Below are 14,971 nucleotides of genomic sequence, written 5' to 3' on the forward strand. Positions count from 1 at the left end.
TACAGGCAAAATTCAAGCAGTTATAAATTTAATTAAGAACATTTATTCTCCTGCTTATACTCAATGATGAATATGATAATTACTTTTTATTTCAATTTTTGTCGACACACATTGACATCTCCCTATGCAAGATGGCTGCGTCCATCAAAAAGTCCACACTGAAAGAAAATCTGAAAATAAACACTTTTAACATCGACAATGAAGAAAAAATAAAATGGATATCAGGTCTCAGTTATATGAAACATTCCGTGAGTAGCTTGAAAACTTCTACCAGATAACGGTAATCATATTTATAATATCCCATGGAAGGCTTGCTTGCACATGCAGATCTAGTCCGAAATATCTGACGTTTTCCAGGCTTTTTTCACGATTTTGATATTTTACGTGCCAGGAAAACGTCAGAACCGGCGCCATTACGAAAACTGGAAATTCGCCGCCTCCAACTGGAGGCGGCATTCTCGGGTTGATTTTCGATACTTGCGAACCGAATTAAATGCTGAATTCACAACTCATTAAGAGTACAATACCTTTAGTACTCACCACCATCGTTTTTATGGTTTGTTTATGAAATATACAGTCTGGTGAAAACATTTTATCACACGGTCGAGTTTTCTTTTCATTTCTTGCTTTTTAAAATCTTGCAGAACCTGTATCGAAATGTTGGGTGTATTTTTTTTTCATCGATATTGGTGAGTACTAGAAGCATTGTGCTGGAAATTTCACCCTCTCCAACCGGAGCTGATTTTCGATACTTGCGAACTGAATTAAATGCCGAACTTACAATTTATTAGTAGCACAATGCTTCTAGTACTCACCAATATCGATGAAAAGAAAATACACCCAACATTTCGATACAGGTTTTGCAAGATTTTAAAATGCAAGAAATGAAAAGAAAACTCGACCGTCTGATAAAATGTTTTCACCAGACTGTATATTTCATAAACAAACCATAAAAACGATGGTGGTGAGTACTAAAGGTATTGTACTCTTAATGAGTTGTGAATTCAGCATTTAATTCGGTTCGCAAGTCGAAAATCAACCCGAGAATGCCGCCTCCAGTTGGAGGCGGCGAATTTCCAGTTTTCGTAATGGCGCCGGTTCTGACGTTTTCCTGGCACATAAAATATCAAAATCGTGAAAAAAGCCTGGAAAACGTCAGATATTTCGGACTAATGCAGATCACCTTGCACTAAACTCTGTGGCGCACCTAAACCAGAATCCCCAATATACTGTGCACGAGAAAAGAACTTCCAGTAAATATGGTAAACGCCCAAACTGTTAGATGAAGATATATTGCCCAAGAGCAATAGAAATACGATGAACAGGGATCGATCAACAAAATAGTTTTTTAAACATTTAGAAAATGATATTGTACAAAGGTGTAATCATTGAGCCTATCCATCTCATTTTCAACATAAGGTACCTTGCATTTACAATAGGAAATGTATTTTAAGATAATGAAGTACTGATGAACAGAAATCACGACTGTTCACTTATATGAGCAGATGAGGTACGTAAATTTAATACATATTTATAAAGTGTTCAATTTAAAATTTATTTTGGCTGGTTAAAATGTTAAAAATGCTTGAATTGATTACAAATTGAGTAAAACAATGCAGATTTCAATTTCCTTTATTTTAGTTCTTGGGGCAGATTACTCCAACTGCATAAAAATACCACAGAATCAGAGCTCTTTAGTGTGCAGTTAAGAGAGGGTTCTTTAAGTAGATCTATTTAATTGCCTGTACTTGCCAGTGCTAATACACTCCCATTTGTTAGTATCACCATATATACAGACTTAAACAAAATAATATTGCTTGAGCACATTACATAAGCCTCTCTTTTGTTCATCTTTCAAGAACAATTACTGTATACAGGGAAAATTTCGCTTCTGTTTTATTTTCGCCCCTTTTTCGCCCTTGACACAAGTGGGTGAATTTAAGATGGTAGAATTCAAAGAAGACTTTATAATTTCTTAAACTGAAAAGTGATGACTTGGCTAATTTAAAATGGGGCAAGAGTGAAATGGCAAAAATAAAACAGGGGAAAATAACCCTGTATTCAGTAAAATCCAAAAATAAGGTATTTTTGTCTCATTAGGTCACCTGAGCCAATCAGGTGACCTATTGCCGTCTGTTTTTGTCCATCGTTGTCCATTGTGCCTTAACATCTGAGCATTTTCAGCTTCTTCTCTGGAACTGCTGAACCAATTTCAACCAGTTCTGGCATATTGCACCTGTAAGTGAAGGGAACTGCTGAACCAATTTCAACCAGTTCTGGCATATTGCACCTGTAAGTGAAGGGGAAGAAAAATTTTGAATTTTAGCCCCCCCCCCCCCCCCCCCCCATGAGGATTCAGATACCAAAGTTTACTTATACTGATATAAGCATATTGTCTTACAATTAAGTGTTATTTATTTATTTTGTTTTATTTTTTTGGCATAATGGCATTACAGATTGGTGTTACCATCACACACCTGGAGACATTTCCATCAAACATCATAGAAATTTGTGAGGATGAGTTATCTTATATTGTTTACAATCTCCCAGTGCATGAACTTATCAATCCTGATCTTCTTGGAGCTTTCCAGCAGAAAGGTATCTGAATATACCAACTAGATATTTATAACACATCTAGGTTGTCTGTGTATGAAAAAGGCATGCTTTGTGGGGTCTTTTTATTTTTTAAATTTTTTTTTGTATATATTATCCTGGTTACCCGGTAATATGATTTTTTATGAGACTTTTTGTACTAAATATAAACATGCATACATAGACATACTTTGTGTAGCATACTTTGTGAATAGTTTACTCTCTTGCAATGTGATTTTGAATATAAAAACTAGCTGGTCATGTGTTTGAAAATCATGCAAGATAATGTAACGAGTTTTGACATCTGTTAAATATTACAGGGTCTCTGTGTATGCTGTCTTTTGGCACCAGACTAGAGGTTAATGACTGTGTGGCATTTTTACCTACAGGTATGTCATATACTTTAATTTATATAGACAGGTATGTCATATATTTATATAGACAGGTATGTCATATAATTATACAGACATTATACAGACAGGTATGTCATATATTTATATAGACAGGTATGTCATATATTTATATGAACAGGTATGTCATATATTTATATAGACAGGTATGTCATATATTTATATAGACAGGTATGTCATATATTTATATAAACAGGTATGTGATATATTTATATAAACAGCTATGTCATATAATTATGCAGACATTATACAGACAGGTATGTCATATATTTACATAGACAGGTATGTCATATACTAGTATCTATATAGACATGTATGTCATATATTTATACAGACAGCTATGTCATATATTTATACAGATAGGTATGTCATATAGCTATATATATGACAGTATGTCATGTATCTGTTTACTTTTAATACTTTTATTTGTTTCATGGTAAGATTGAAATTTTCTCACTTGTATATGTATGATTATGTATGATTATTCTTAAAGGAGATGGGCGAACATAGCGTGCAGAAAGCCTATAGCTTCAGAAATATAAAAATCATGTTCAATTTGTGAATTTAATATTTAGAGTAAAGTTCTCATTATTGAAATTTATGTAACTGTGATAAACAAAACTTTTCTGAGGAAAATTTTCTCGGCAAAATTTATTCTTTTATTAAAAAAATTAATGTGATATTCGTGGGGTTCGAACCCTAGCAATAAAAATCCTGAGAATCATTTTCTTTCGAGACTAGCACGCTAACCACTAGACTACACAAGTCCTGACAAACAGTGTCATTTAAATCATGTTTGTGATATGACCCTTGACTTAATGGACTTCAAGTATTTCTCGAAAAGATGCGAAAGTTATGTCATAAAAGTATATTTTTAAGGTATAGTGGGTCATTGCTCCATATTTTTGGTAAGCAAAAAATGTATATTTTTATGCAAACTTTGAGGATTAACTTTCAAAACGGTGGAGCGAAGACCCACTCATATCGAAAAATAGTGTTATAGTATGCGAAAATGACTCTTTTTGCCCACTTTGGTGTGTGTCTAATATTTCACAGGCAAATAATTTCAAACTTTGAGGGATTTTTGCAAATTGTAGAGATTTTACATAAAGTATATTTTAATGTTAGACGAAATATCAAGGAAAATTTTGATATAATAGAAATTTAATTTTTCATCTTCATGTTTGTCACACTATAGGCTTATCGCTCGTCATGTTCACCCATCTCCTTATATTCCTTTTTTCTCAAATTTTGTAGGGCATTTAATTCTTCACCTCAGAAAAGATTTATACACAAGACTAGGTCTAGAAGGAAAGCCATCTCAATATAACAAATATGGAGGAGAAAAATATGGTAATTATTGTATCCAGAAAATTGAACAATTTTTTTCCTGGATGTAGTATAAATACTTGTAAAATGCAGAGATATTAGTTTTCCATGTCTAACAAGAGAAAGTTTAGTTTTTGAAACAATAAACATTTCAAGCTTTGAAAAAGAAGTTTTTATGGCTACACAGCTCTGTTATTTCTTTGAATCATTGCAAAACATATACAATAATCTTTTGCTATATTTTTCTTCATACAGTGGGTCAATTGTGTTCTTATATTTTCAGTGGTAGAAATTGATGTTGGATCAACAGTTTTTACACCAGGAAAGAAAAATTATGAAAAGGTCCGGCAATGTCTGTTGCGTGTCAATATGCAGTGTGATTTCTTGGTGACATGGACACCACAAGGTATACATTTATGATATACATGTATGTAGATGTGATGATTTTAGCATAACTAAAATTGAACACATTCATAGGAAGGTCATGTTACTCTATTGTTTGGGGAAAGCATGAATAGGTAAAATAAGTATTACTCTTATACAAAAAAATCATGAAAAGGGGCAAAAATATGAATCCTGCTAAAATATTACACTGCAGTGTAGGGTGCCATACCTGCATTACAAATACACTGACATATGTAAAGAATGAATTTAAAAATTATCCAGTTTTACAAGTATAACCTGGGTTGGGGCAGATTACACTTTATAAACTGGGAATTGGTGTATAAAAAAGCATAACCCAGGTTATTGGAGTATAATTTGGGGAACTTTTAGATTCATTCCTTATTAATTTTCTAACATTAAGTGAAAAGACAGTTTGTCTTCAAAAATGGCATTTATAAGCGAATTTAAAGATAATGATAAAGATAATCAGCTGGATTTATATGTTTTTGATGCATGTCATATTGTGATATAGCAATGCAAGTTTTATGATATATACTACAGTTAAACTTCTGCATCTCAAACACTGATATCTTGAATAACATGGATATGTTGAACTGATCTGGAAGTCCCAAACACTTATTCTTTATGTATTTTACCCTGATATCTCAAATCCTCGGATATCTCGAAGTTTTTTCTCTGTCCCATCGAGTTTGAGATAACAAGGTTTGACTGTAATTTTTTATCCAATCAAATAGTGCATTACAACCAGAATTAATTAATTAGTATTATTAGCTTATTCTAATAAGAACTTATTAAAATAGTACCCCTCTTTCCCATAAAATTGAAATCACTTTGGGCATCACATTTAACCTCCTGGACCAAAATAATCCTCAAATACATATAATTACTAATATAGTATGGAGCTTACAATATAATTTTTAGGTATCCATTTTATAATACAGGATTAGATAAATTGCACTGTACATATACAATGTACTTCCCATATATTATACAAGGGCTTTGTTATTATGAAAAATAAAACAAAACTAAAGTTTTCATGAATAAAATGTGATTTACAGAATCTAGATGAGTAACTAACAGTTAAGATGAAACTGTCTAAGTTATATACTGAATAACACTAAAAAGACTTGTAATTGTCAAATCAAGAGAAAATGAATTGGCAAATGGATTGTATATGAAGACATTTTACATGTATTTTAGCAAAAAAAAAAAAAAAAAAATAAAAGTAAGGGTTTTTATTAGGTCACCTGAGTCACTCAGGTGACCTATTGCTATCCGTTCTCGTCCGTCGGCGTGCGTCGTGTGTTAACATTTGAACATTTTTAGCTTCTTCTCTGAAACCGCTCAACCAATTTCAACCAAATTCGGCAAATAGCATCTATGGGTGAAGGGGAACAAAAATTTTGAATTTCATGGTCCCTGCCCCCCTGGGGCCTGAGGGGTGGGGCTAAAACCACCAAAAATAATGCAATCTTTAAAAATCTTCTTCTTTACTCCAGGACATCAAGCAGTCAAACTGTTGGCATCTTTGTAACAAACATTGAGCCCTCTACCAAAATTGTGAAATTCATGGCCCCAGGGTCAGGGGTTCTGGCCCCAAGGTGGGGCTATATACATCATATAGTGAAAGTGCATTATTTCTTTGAAAATCTTCTTCTCTGCTCCTGGGTATTAAATAAAGTAACTAAGTACATAGTTATGATGAGCAAGAGTGCCTCTTCCAAAAATGTAAAATTCATGGCCCCAGGGTCAGGGGTTCTGGTGTAAGGGCAGGGCTCTATTGATTATATAATGAAAATGCATTAATTCTCTGAAAATCTTCTCCTCTGCTCCTGGGCATTAAGGTGATAAACTAAGTACATAGTTATGATGAGGAGGTGGGCCTCTTCCAGAATTGTGAAAGCCATCGCCCCTGGGTCAGGGATTCTGATGTTAGGGCGGGGCTCTATTGATTATATAGTGAAAATGCATTAATTCTCTGAAAATCTTCTTCTCTGCTCCTGGGTATTATTTAAACAAACAAAGAGCATGGTTATGATGCATAAGGTTGCCTTTTCAAAAATTGTGAATTTCATGGTCCCAGGGTCAGGGGTTCTGGTGTTAGGGTGGGCTCTATTGATTATGTAGTGAAAATGCATTGATTCTTTGAAAATCTTCTTCTCTGCTACTGGAGATTATTTAAACAAACTAAGTGCATGATTATGATAGGCAAGGATGCCTCTTCCAAAATTTTTAAATATATGGCCTCAGTTTTTGGGGTTCTTGAGGAAGGGGAGAGGGGGCTCTATTGATTATACAGTGAAAAAGCATTAATACTATTAATTAATCAGTAATTAATCCTGTCTGCTCCTTAGCATTGAGCTGATAAATAAATTGCTTAGCTATGATGAAAATGGGAGCTCCGAACAGAATTTTTAAATCTTGTGGTCCTAGGGTCAGGAGTTCTGGCATAATGGGGGGGGGGGGGCTTTTGATAATATAGTGGAAAAGTGTTAATACTTCGAAGTCCATAGTTATGATGATGAGGGTAACTCTTCCAAATTTGTAAATTTCTTGACCCTTGGTCTTGGGTTCTGGTGTTAGGGTAAGGCTTTGTTGAATCTGTAGTGAAAATGCATTGTACCTGTGAAATTCTTCTCTGCTTCTGGGCATATCGGAAGAAAACAGAGTAAAAGTTTAAATGATATAAGTAAGCGTATTTCTACCAGATTTTTGAACATCTGGACAATTTGTCTAAGCATTCTAGTCCTGGGCAGGGCTCTATTAATTTGTATTCTACTGAGAGAAGTTATTCCCCTTTTCCGTTCACCTTTGATAATTAATCACTGTAAATAATGTATTTGAAAGGTTAATAGAATAAGATAGTTATGCAAGAATGTTTATCATATAATTCAAAAAGTATTTTCTTAGTTTTAATAATCAGGTAGACCTGTAAGTAATAGATAAATAAAAATGAGACAAAAATAACTTATCTTATTAAAAGTTCTTCAAAGACCGTAAGAGAGGTCAATGCTAGAGGTCTTAATATGGGTTTAAAAATAGTACAGAAGCACTAATAGTTTGTTAATAGTCTGCATGGTGATAATGTTAAGTGGGGGACAGATTAGAACTTAATTTATGAGTTGACACTGAATACTAGACTAATTATTTTGTTGATCCTGATCTTCCTACTTCTCTTGCTTTAGGGCAACAAAGCTTCAACTATCAGTGTATTTAACTTCTAAATTGTTGTATTATACTCAGGTGACCGTTAAGGCCCATGGGCCTCTTGTTTTGAGCGTGGTGCTTCTCGCAAAATTGTGACATAATGAATTTCTCACATATTTAGGAATTTACAGCATTATTAAAGAGCAAAATAATTTTTGGGAACATTGACTTTAAACATGTTAAATGAGATATAGTTTTCTCATAGATCTTTAGTATATCAAACTGGATTACTAGTATGTAGATTTGAAAAGTTAAAGAAAACTTTCCTTATGTACATTTAACTATCATTTGCAAAATTTCAGATGAAAATTTGTGTGCCAGTTCCATTCACAAGTATTTCAGGATAAAAGATTTTAATTGTGTCCATTTGCCTGTTTCATCAAAAACTCACAAATACACAGATGTTGATATACCTGATCTGCAGCATCAGGATGTAGATAATCATACTCAAGAAGAGCTATATGATTGGCTTGGAGGTGTAGCCAATCAAATTTCACTGTAAGTCACATTTTTAGCTCACCTGAGCTTAAAGCTCAAGTGAGCTTTTCTGATCACATTTTTTCTGTCATTCATCTGTCCATCCCTCTGTAAACTTTTCACATTTTTAGCTTCTTTTCAAGAATCACTAGGTCAGGATGGGGCCACAATAGGTGATCAAAGTAATTTTAAGTTTTATATAGGAATATACAGGAAAAAATCTTTCAAAATCTAATTCTCAAGAACCACTTTTCCAATAGAGTTGAAACTTATGTAGATGACCAAATTTTCGCAACACCTTGTCATCGCAAGAAAGTTATAAGGTTTTTTATAAGTGAGACAAAATTTTCACAAATTCTGGTTTTTGATGTATGTAATCTTAATATACAAAAAAATACAGTAAAACACAATTATAATGAATTGATGCTTACAGAGTTGTGATTTTCATTCCCCTTGGCTTTAAAATATACCATAAACTTAATGGATATAATGAATTATGGCTCTTTGTTATAAGTATGTTTTACTGTATATGCATGAACATTAGACATACTGATATGGAAGTATCCTCAGGTAGTGTAGATTCAAGTTTGTTCAAATCATAAACCCTGAGGAAGGTCGGGGCCACAGTGGACAATCAAAATTTAACATAGGAATATATAGGGGAAAAAAATCAGCTGATGAAGAACAGCAGGGCTATAGTGACTCAAGTGAGCACTGTGGCCCATGGGCCTCTGGTTATGTTCAAAAGTTTTCATCAGACATTTAAAACATTATGCAGATTTTGTTTTTTCAGTGAATATTGATGCAGATTTTTATGCCCCGGATCGAAAGATCCTGGGGATATATTGTTTTTGTCCTGTCTGTCTGTTTGTCTGTTGTCAACTTTAACCTAGCCCATAACTATTGCGCTGTCAAGGCTAAAGGCCGGTTTACACGGTAATACATGTCGTATACAACTTGTCGTATACAACTTTTGTAATATATTCCTCACTTGTCTACATGGTCAAACAGATTTACATTCCACTCTATTGTTATTTAAACAAACGAAACGCCCCTTTAAAGAAGTACGTTTTTTTTTTTTATTTTGTCAACATGGAAGCACAGGAAGAGGAAGACAGTTATTTTAATGTACATTTTGATAATTTCATTTGCACTGCATTTATTTGTACCAGCAAAGGAAATCTAGAGGACGGTTAGACAGTGGATCGGGAGGAGAGACTACTATGGTGCATATGTGGCAACGCACTACAAAAATTACGCACTTTGATAAATTTCTTCAAAGTGCGTTAAAATTGGGACAAAATCAATGCACTTTGAAATTTTTTTTCAAAGTGCGTTAAGAGTGTACATTAACATTTTTTTACCATGGAGACACTTAACGCACTTTGAAAAATATGTATCAAACAAAAATTCTGGACTTAGATTCAAGTAATAGACAGCATTATTTTGTTATATTTCTTTCGAAAAACTGATGAATTGATCAACTCTCATCGAAAACGAGGAGAAGACAGGTAGAAAGTCCCTCAGCGTTCTTTCTCAGTTTATCTTTCCTACCCAAATATATGTATTAATATAACTGGTATGACATTGGTATAATTTGAGATAACATAAAATAGATAAAAAAATATTGAGATAAGCTTTCCTAAAAAAAAAAAAGTAATATAAAATAACGCATCCTATTATGTTAAAGAAGAGAGGCCCAGGGGCCATATCGCTGACCTAAGAAACAATAGCTAACTTACTATACTTTGGCCAAAGTAGCTTTACAAAATAAATTACAATACAAATAAAAAAAAAAGGTATAAAATGCATAAATATTTTTTTCGTGCCTCTTACTGTAGATTCCTTATTTCTCGCGAAATGGATCTTTGACCTCAAATCGCGAGAACAATAGAATGGACGGTTGATCAAGAATTTTCATAGGGATATCAGTATCATACAAATAAAAGCAAGTAAATTTATTTCGCGAGTGGAGCTTCTCGCGAAATTATCCGATAATTAATTCTTTGCTTATATTTAGGAATGTACAGTAATACTAATCAAATAATTATGAAAGACCATCATATAGTGCCGGAAAATTATTTTGGCTAAGGTTTATTTTTCTTACTATCAAATAATTGAGTCAACCATTGTTTCATCTATGTTCACTATATATAGATGAATATGGTAGATTGAGAGAGAGAGAGAGAGAGAGAGAGAGAGTTTTCATGGTATGGAGCAATTATTTCCCTAAGAAAAATGCAATGCTTTAAGTCACTTATCGACCCCCTACATCTACCGAACGTATTACAGTCTAGATTAAAAAAAAAAGAACAAACGAAATTTTGCCATTAAACAATCATTCCTCCATTATTTCTTAAAGACTCATTTTCCTTTTATATCATTTACGAGAACCTTTGGAAAAATCTTTAAAACTTCTATATATCAGATCCTAAAGTGACATCATCACCGAAAAGTTATCCAACCAATTATTTATATATTGACCAAGCCGTGCACTTTTTTCAAAGTGTGTTTTTAACCCACTTTGAAAAAAAAAATTTCAAAGTGCGTTGTTACATGCATATCATGTTCATATTAAAGAACTAAGCACTGTTTTTAATTAAATTTTCTAGAAAGTTTCTGTGAATAGATATGGCAGATTTTGATGATCTTCTGGACGAAGTATCCTCTTTTATAGAGAAGAGGGACATATTAATGAGAAATTCAATTTCACAAGCAGAACGATTTGCTCTTACAGTGCGTTTTTGGCCACCGGTAATATAAAATAAACCGTCTATTTGAAATACATTTAAGGAGGAATGTTAAACCAAAAATTTATTTGATGGATCTTTAAGACATCCACTATAAAGTAGGGTTTCAGCATTGAAAGACTGATATTTGCTCTTAATTATTTTATACGATTTTGTTTAATTTTTTCAGCGAAAAAGTAAAAATATTGTTCTACATTTTAAATTTGAACAAGCCATAATTCATGTAAATGTACACGTATAAAAAGGTTGAGGTATTCTTTTAAAAAAAATGAAGTGGTTAGTGAAGCATAAATATAACACCCAAATCCCAGGCCACTGATTGGCTAGAGAAAGAAAGTCCCATACGACTTGCTGTACAGAATAGAGACACGTTCTATTCGAATGCGTGAAATATATGACTCCGGGGAGGTTTAAATTCCGTGTAATAGCGCCGTACACACGGTAACATTTTGCTTTATACAACAAGGTTTATACAGCTTGCTTTACCGTGTAAACCGGCCTTAAGGCTTTCATATTTGACCTGAGTGCTCATTATGACAAGACCTTTCCATTGGTACAGAAATTTTTGATCATGTGACCTCAACTGTGACCTTTGACCTACATTTGAAAAACTTTAACATTGGCCATAACTATTGCACTGTAGTCTACGTCCCACTCCAGAATTGAATACCATCGGGGGCATAGTGTTTCACAAACACATCTTGTTTCTTCAATGTTTAATGATTTTTTCCCAGGCCCAGTGAATCTGATGAGGCATACAACCCTCTGTCTGACTACTCTGGTCCTACCAGGCTAGGTCACTGCTCTCATTTTCAAATCTCTGGACTCTTCTCCAGTGCCACTGTCCAAAATTTGATCCAGGAAATTAGGTCAGCAAAAAAGTTTTTCAATCAAAAATACATGTATATGAACATGTACCGGTAATTATGTACAGCAGACAATTTTTGCATGTTATTATCTTCCATATTTATTGAAATATTTTTACTGTCTTGAGCTATTCTGTTTATTTAATTTATTTAGACAAATTCAAAAAAAAAAATCCAATATCTGAAATGTAAAAATACTGATGAATCAAACCCCATCTTTATCATTTTTAGCTGTACTGGTCAGAGACCAGAAGACCTTATGCAATAGTAAGGTGTCTGTGGTACGTTCGTCTATTGTCTGTCTGTCCGTCCGTCTGTCAACAATTTTTCAAAACGCTACTCCTCCTACAGTTTTGGTCTGATTTTAATATAACTTGGCACATAAGTAGACTACACTAAGATACATAATTCTCTTTATCAGATTTTGATTTCAATGAACAGTGTTGCCATGGTTACTAAAAATAGAGATTTCTGGGAAATACTTTCAAAATGCTACTCCTCCTACAGTTTTGGTCTGATTTCAATATAACTTGGCACACAAGTAGACTATACTAAGATACATAATTCTTTATCGGTTTTTGATTTCAGTGAACAGTGTTGCCATGGTTACTAAAAATAGAGATTTCTTTGAAATATGTTCAAAATGCTACTTCTCCTACAGTTTTGGTCGGATTTCAGTATAACTTGGCACACTAGTGAATAACAAAGATACATAATTCTATATATTAGTTTTTGATTTCAATGAACGGTGTTGCCATGGTTACTAAAAATAGAAATTTCTGTGAAATACTTTCAAAATGCTACTCCTCCTACAGTTTTGGTCCGATTTCAGTATAGCTTGGCAGACAAGTTGACTATAATAAGATACATAAATCTATGTATCGGTTTTTGATTTCAATGGACGATGTTGCCTTGGTTACTAAAAATTTTAATTTCTGTGAAATACTTTCAAAATGCTACTTCTCCTACAGTTTTGATCTGATTTCAGTATAACTTGGCACACAAGTAGACTACACTAAGATGCATAAATCTTTTTATCGGTTTTTGATTTCGATGAATGGTGTTGCCATGGTTACTAAAAATAGAGATTTCTTGGAAATACATTCAAAACGCTACTGCTCCTACAGCTTTGGTCTGATTTCAGTATAACTTGGCACACAAGTAAACTACACTTAGATACCTAATTCTCTGTACTAGTTTTGGATTTCGATGAACAGTGTTGCCATGGTTACTAAAAATTTACTAATTTTTGTCGATTACGTATAAAATAAATGTTTTTTGCTTTATATTTGTATGGTTAAGTAAGTCGAAGGAAATTGAAGCCTAAATTTCTGTGAAATACTTTCAAAATGTTACTCCTCCTACACTTTTTGTCAGATTTCAGTATAACTTGGCATACAAATTGACTACACTGAGTTACTTAATTGTCGTTTTTGTTTTTTTTGATTTTGTTGAATGATGTCGCCATGGTTACTTAAATCCAAATTTCTGTAAAATTGTTTTAAAAGGCTACTCCTCCTACAGTTTTAGTCTGATTGCAATAAATCTTGCCACAAAAAGAGACTAAACTAAGGATCATTATTCTATTTATTGCTGTTGCAAAGTTTCAAGTCCTACTTTTATCTTCCGTTATAAGTACAACCAGTAGAGCTACAGTCTCATCAGAGACTTCTGGTTTTATTACAGAAAGATGTGTAAATCCTGCAATACATGGGCCTGTCTGACAATTCATGGATTTACTGACTCACCAACTTCCTTAGGAAGATCAGAGAAAAATCCCCACAAGTTGTGTGCTGACAGTGCTACTCTAGTGATTCTACCCAGTGACAGATGCTGGTTGTTTACAGATACCTGAATTGAACTTTGTTGAAATTGAATCTGTTGATCAAAAGTGTGCCAGTTCCCTAGTACCTAGATGAGGCACTCAGTGCAGCTGTAAAATGTACATCAGGGTTATATCAGTATCATCTGATTATGAACTAAGCCTGTATTATGTTCCATCTGTACTGCATTAAAGAATTCACACGAAGTTTGAGAAGTACCAGTCTTCTTTCACTTACATGTATTAGCTCATCTGAGCTGAAGGCTCAAGTGAGCTTTTCTGATCAAAAAGTGTCCAGCATCCATCTGCCTGTCATCTGTTGTGCTTCATGTGTTGTCTGTAAAATTTTCACATTTTCAACTTCTTCTCCAGAAGTCAGGCCTATTTCAACTAAACTTAATCCTTTTGTGAAGGGGATTTAAGTTTGTTCATAGGAAGTGCCATGCCCTCTTTCAAGGGGAGATCATTAAGAATTTGTTAATTTTGGTGGCATCTTTTAAAAATCTCAAGAACCACTGGGCCAGAAAAGATGAAACTTATGTGTGAGCTTCATTACAAGCTTCACTACATACCTTTACAGTAGATTCAAGTTTGTTCAAATTATAATCCCCTAGGGTAGGGCAGAGCCACAACAGGGGATCAAAGTTATATACATAGAAATATATTGGAATTATCTTTAAAAATCTTCTTCTTAAGAACAGCAAAGCTATTATTATTCAAATTAATAAAGAAGCATCCTCAAATAGTGCAGATTCAAGTTTGTTCAAATCATGACCCCTGGGGGAAGGGCAGGGCCACAACAGGGGATCAAAGTTATACATAGGAATTTGGAAATATCTTTAAAAATCTTCTCAAGAACAGCAAATCCATGATTGATCATATTTATACAGAAGCATCCTCAGGTAGTGTAGATTCAAGTTTGTTCAAATTATGACCACCTAGGGTAGGGCAGGGTAGGGCAGGGCCACAACATGGGATTTAAAGTTATACATAGGAATATATAGAAAAATCTCCAAAACAATCTTCTATTATGGTCCCACCTTGGGGTAGGGTAGGACTATAATAGGTGATCAAAGTTTTACATAGGAATATACCCGGTATATGAAAAATAGA

The 14,971-nt window shown here is 33.7% G+C and overlaps 1 protein-coding gene across 1 annotated transcript; it reads left to right on the plus strand.

Moving 5' to 3' along the window:
* The first annotated feature begins 124 nt into the window (after nucleotides 1–124).
* Nucleotides 125–14,068, plus strand: LOC133205253 (ribonuclease P protein subunit p40-like). Its single transcript, XM_061341022.1, has 8 exons — nucleotides 125–248; nucleotides 2,457–2,598; nucleotides 2,913–2,981; nucleotides 4,260–4,355; nucleotides 4,615–4,737; nucleotides 8,246–8,441; nucleotides 11,905–12,039; nucleotides 13,723–14,068. Exons 1-8 carry the CDS (start codon nucleotides 132–134, stop codon nucleotides 13,889–13,891), a joined length of 1,047 nt encoding a protein of 348 aa, XP_061197006.1. The 5' UTR covers nucleotides 125–131; the 3' UTR covers nucleotides 13,892–14,068.
* Nucleotides 14,069–14,971: the final 903 nt, after the last annotated feature.

Source organism: Saccostrea echinata, unplaced genomic scaffold (genome assembly GCF_033153115.1).
Source record: "Saccostrea echinata isolate AGI-Se365-2 ecotype Australia unplaced genomic scaffold, CSIRO_AGI_Sech_v1 ptg000054l, whole genome shotgun sequence".
Classification (NCBI taxonomy): domain Eukaryota; kingdom Metazoa; phylum Mollusca; class Bivalvia; order Ostreida; family Ostreidae; genus Saccostrea; species Saccostrea echinata.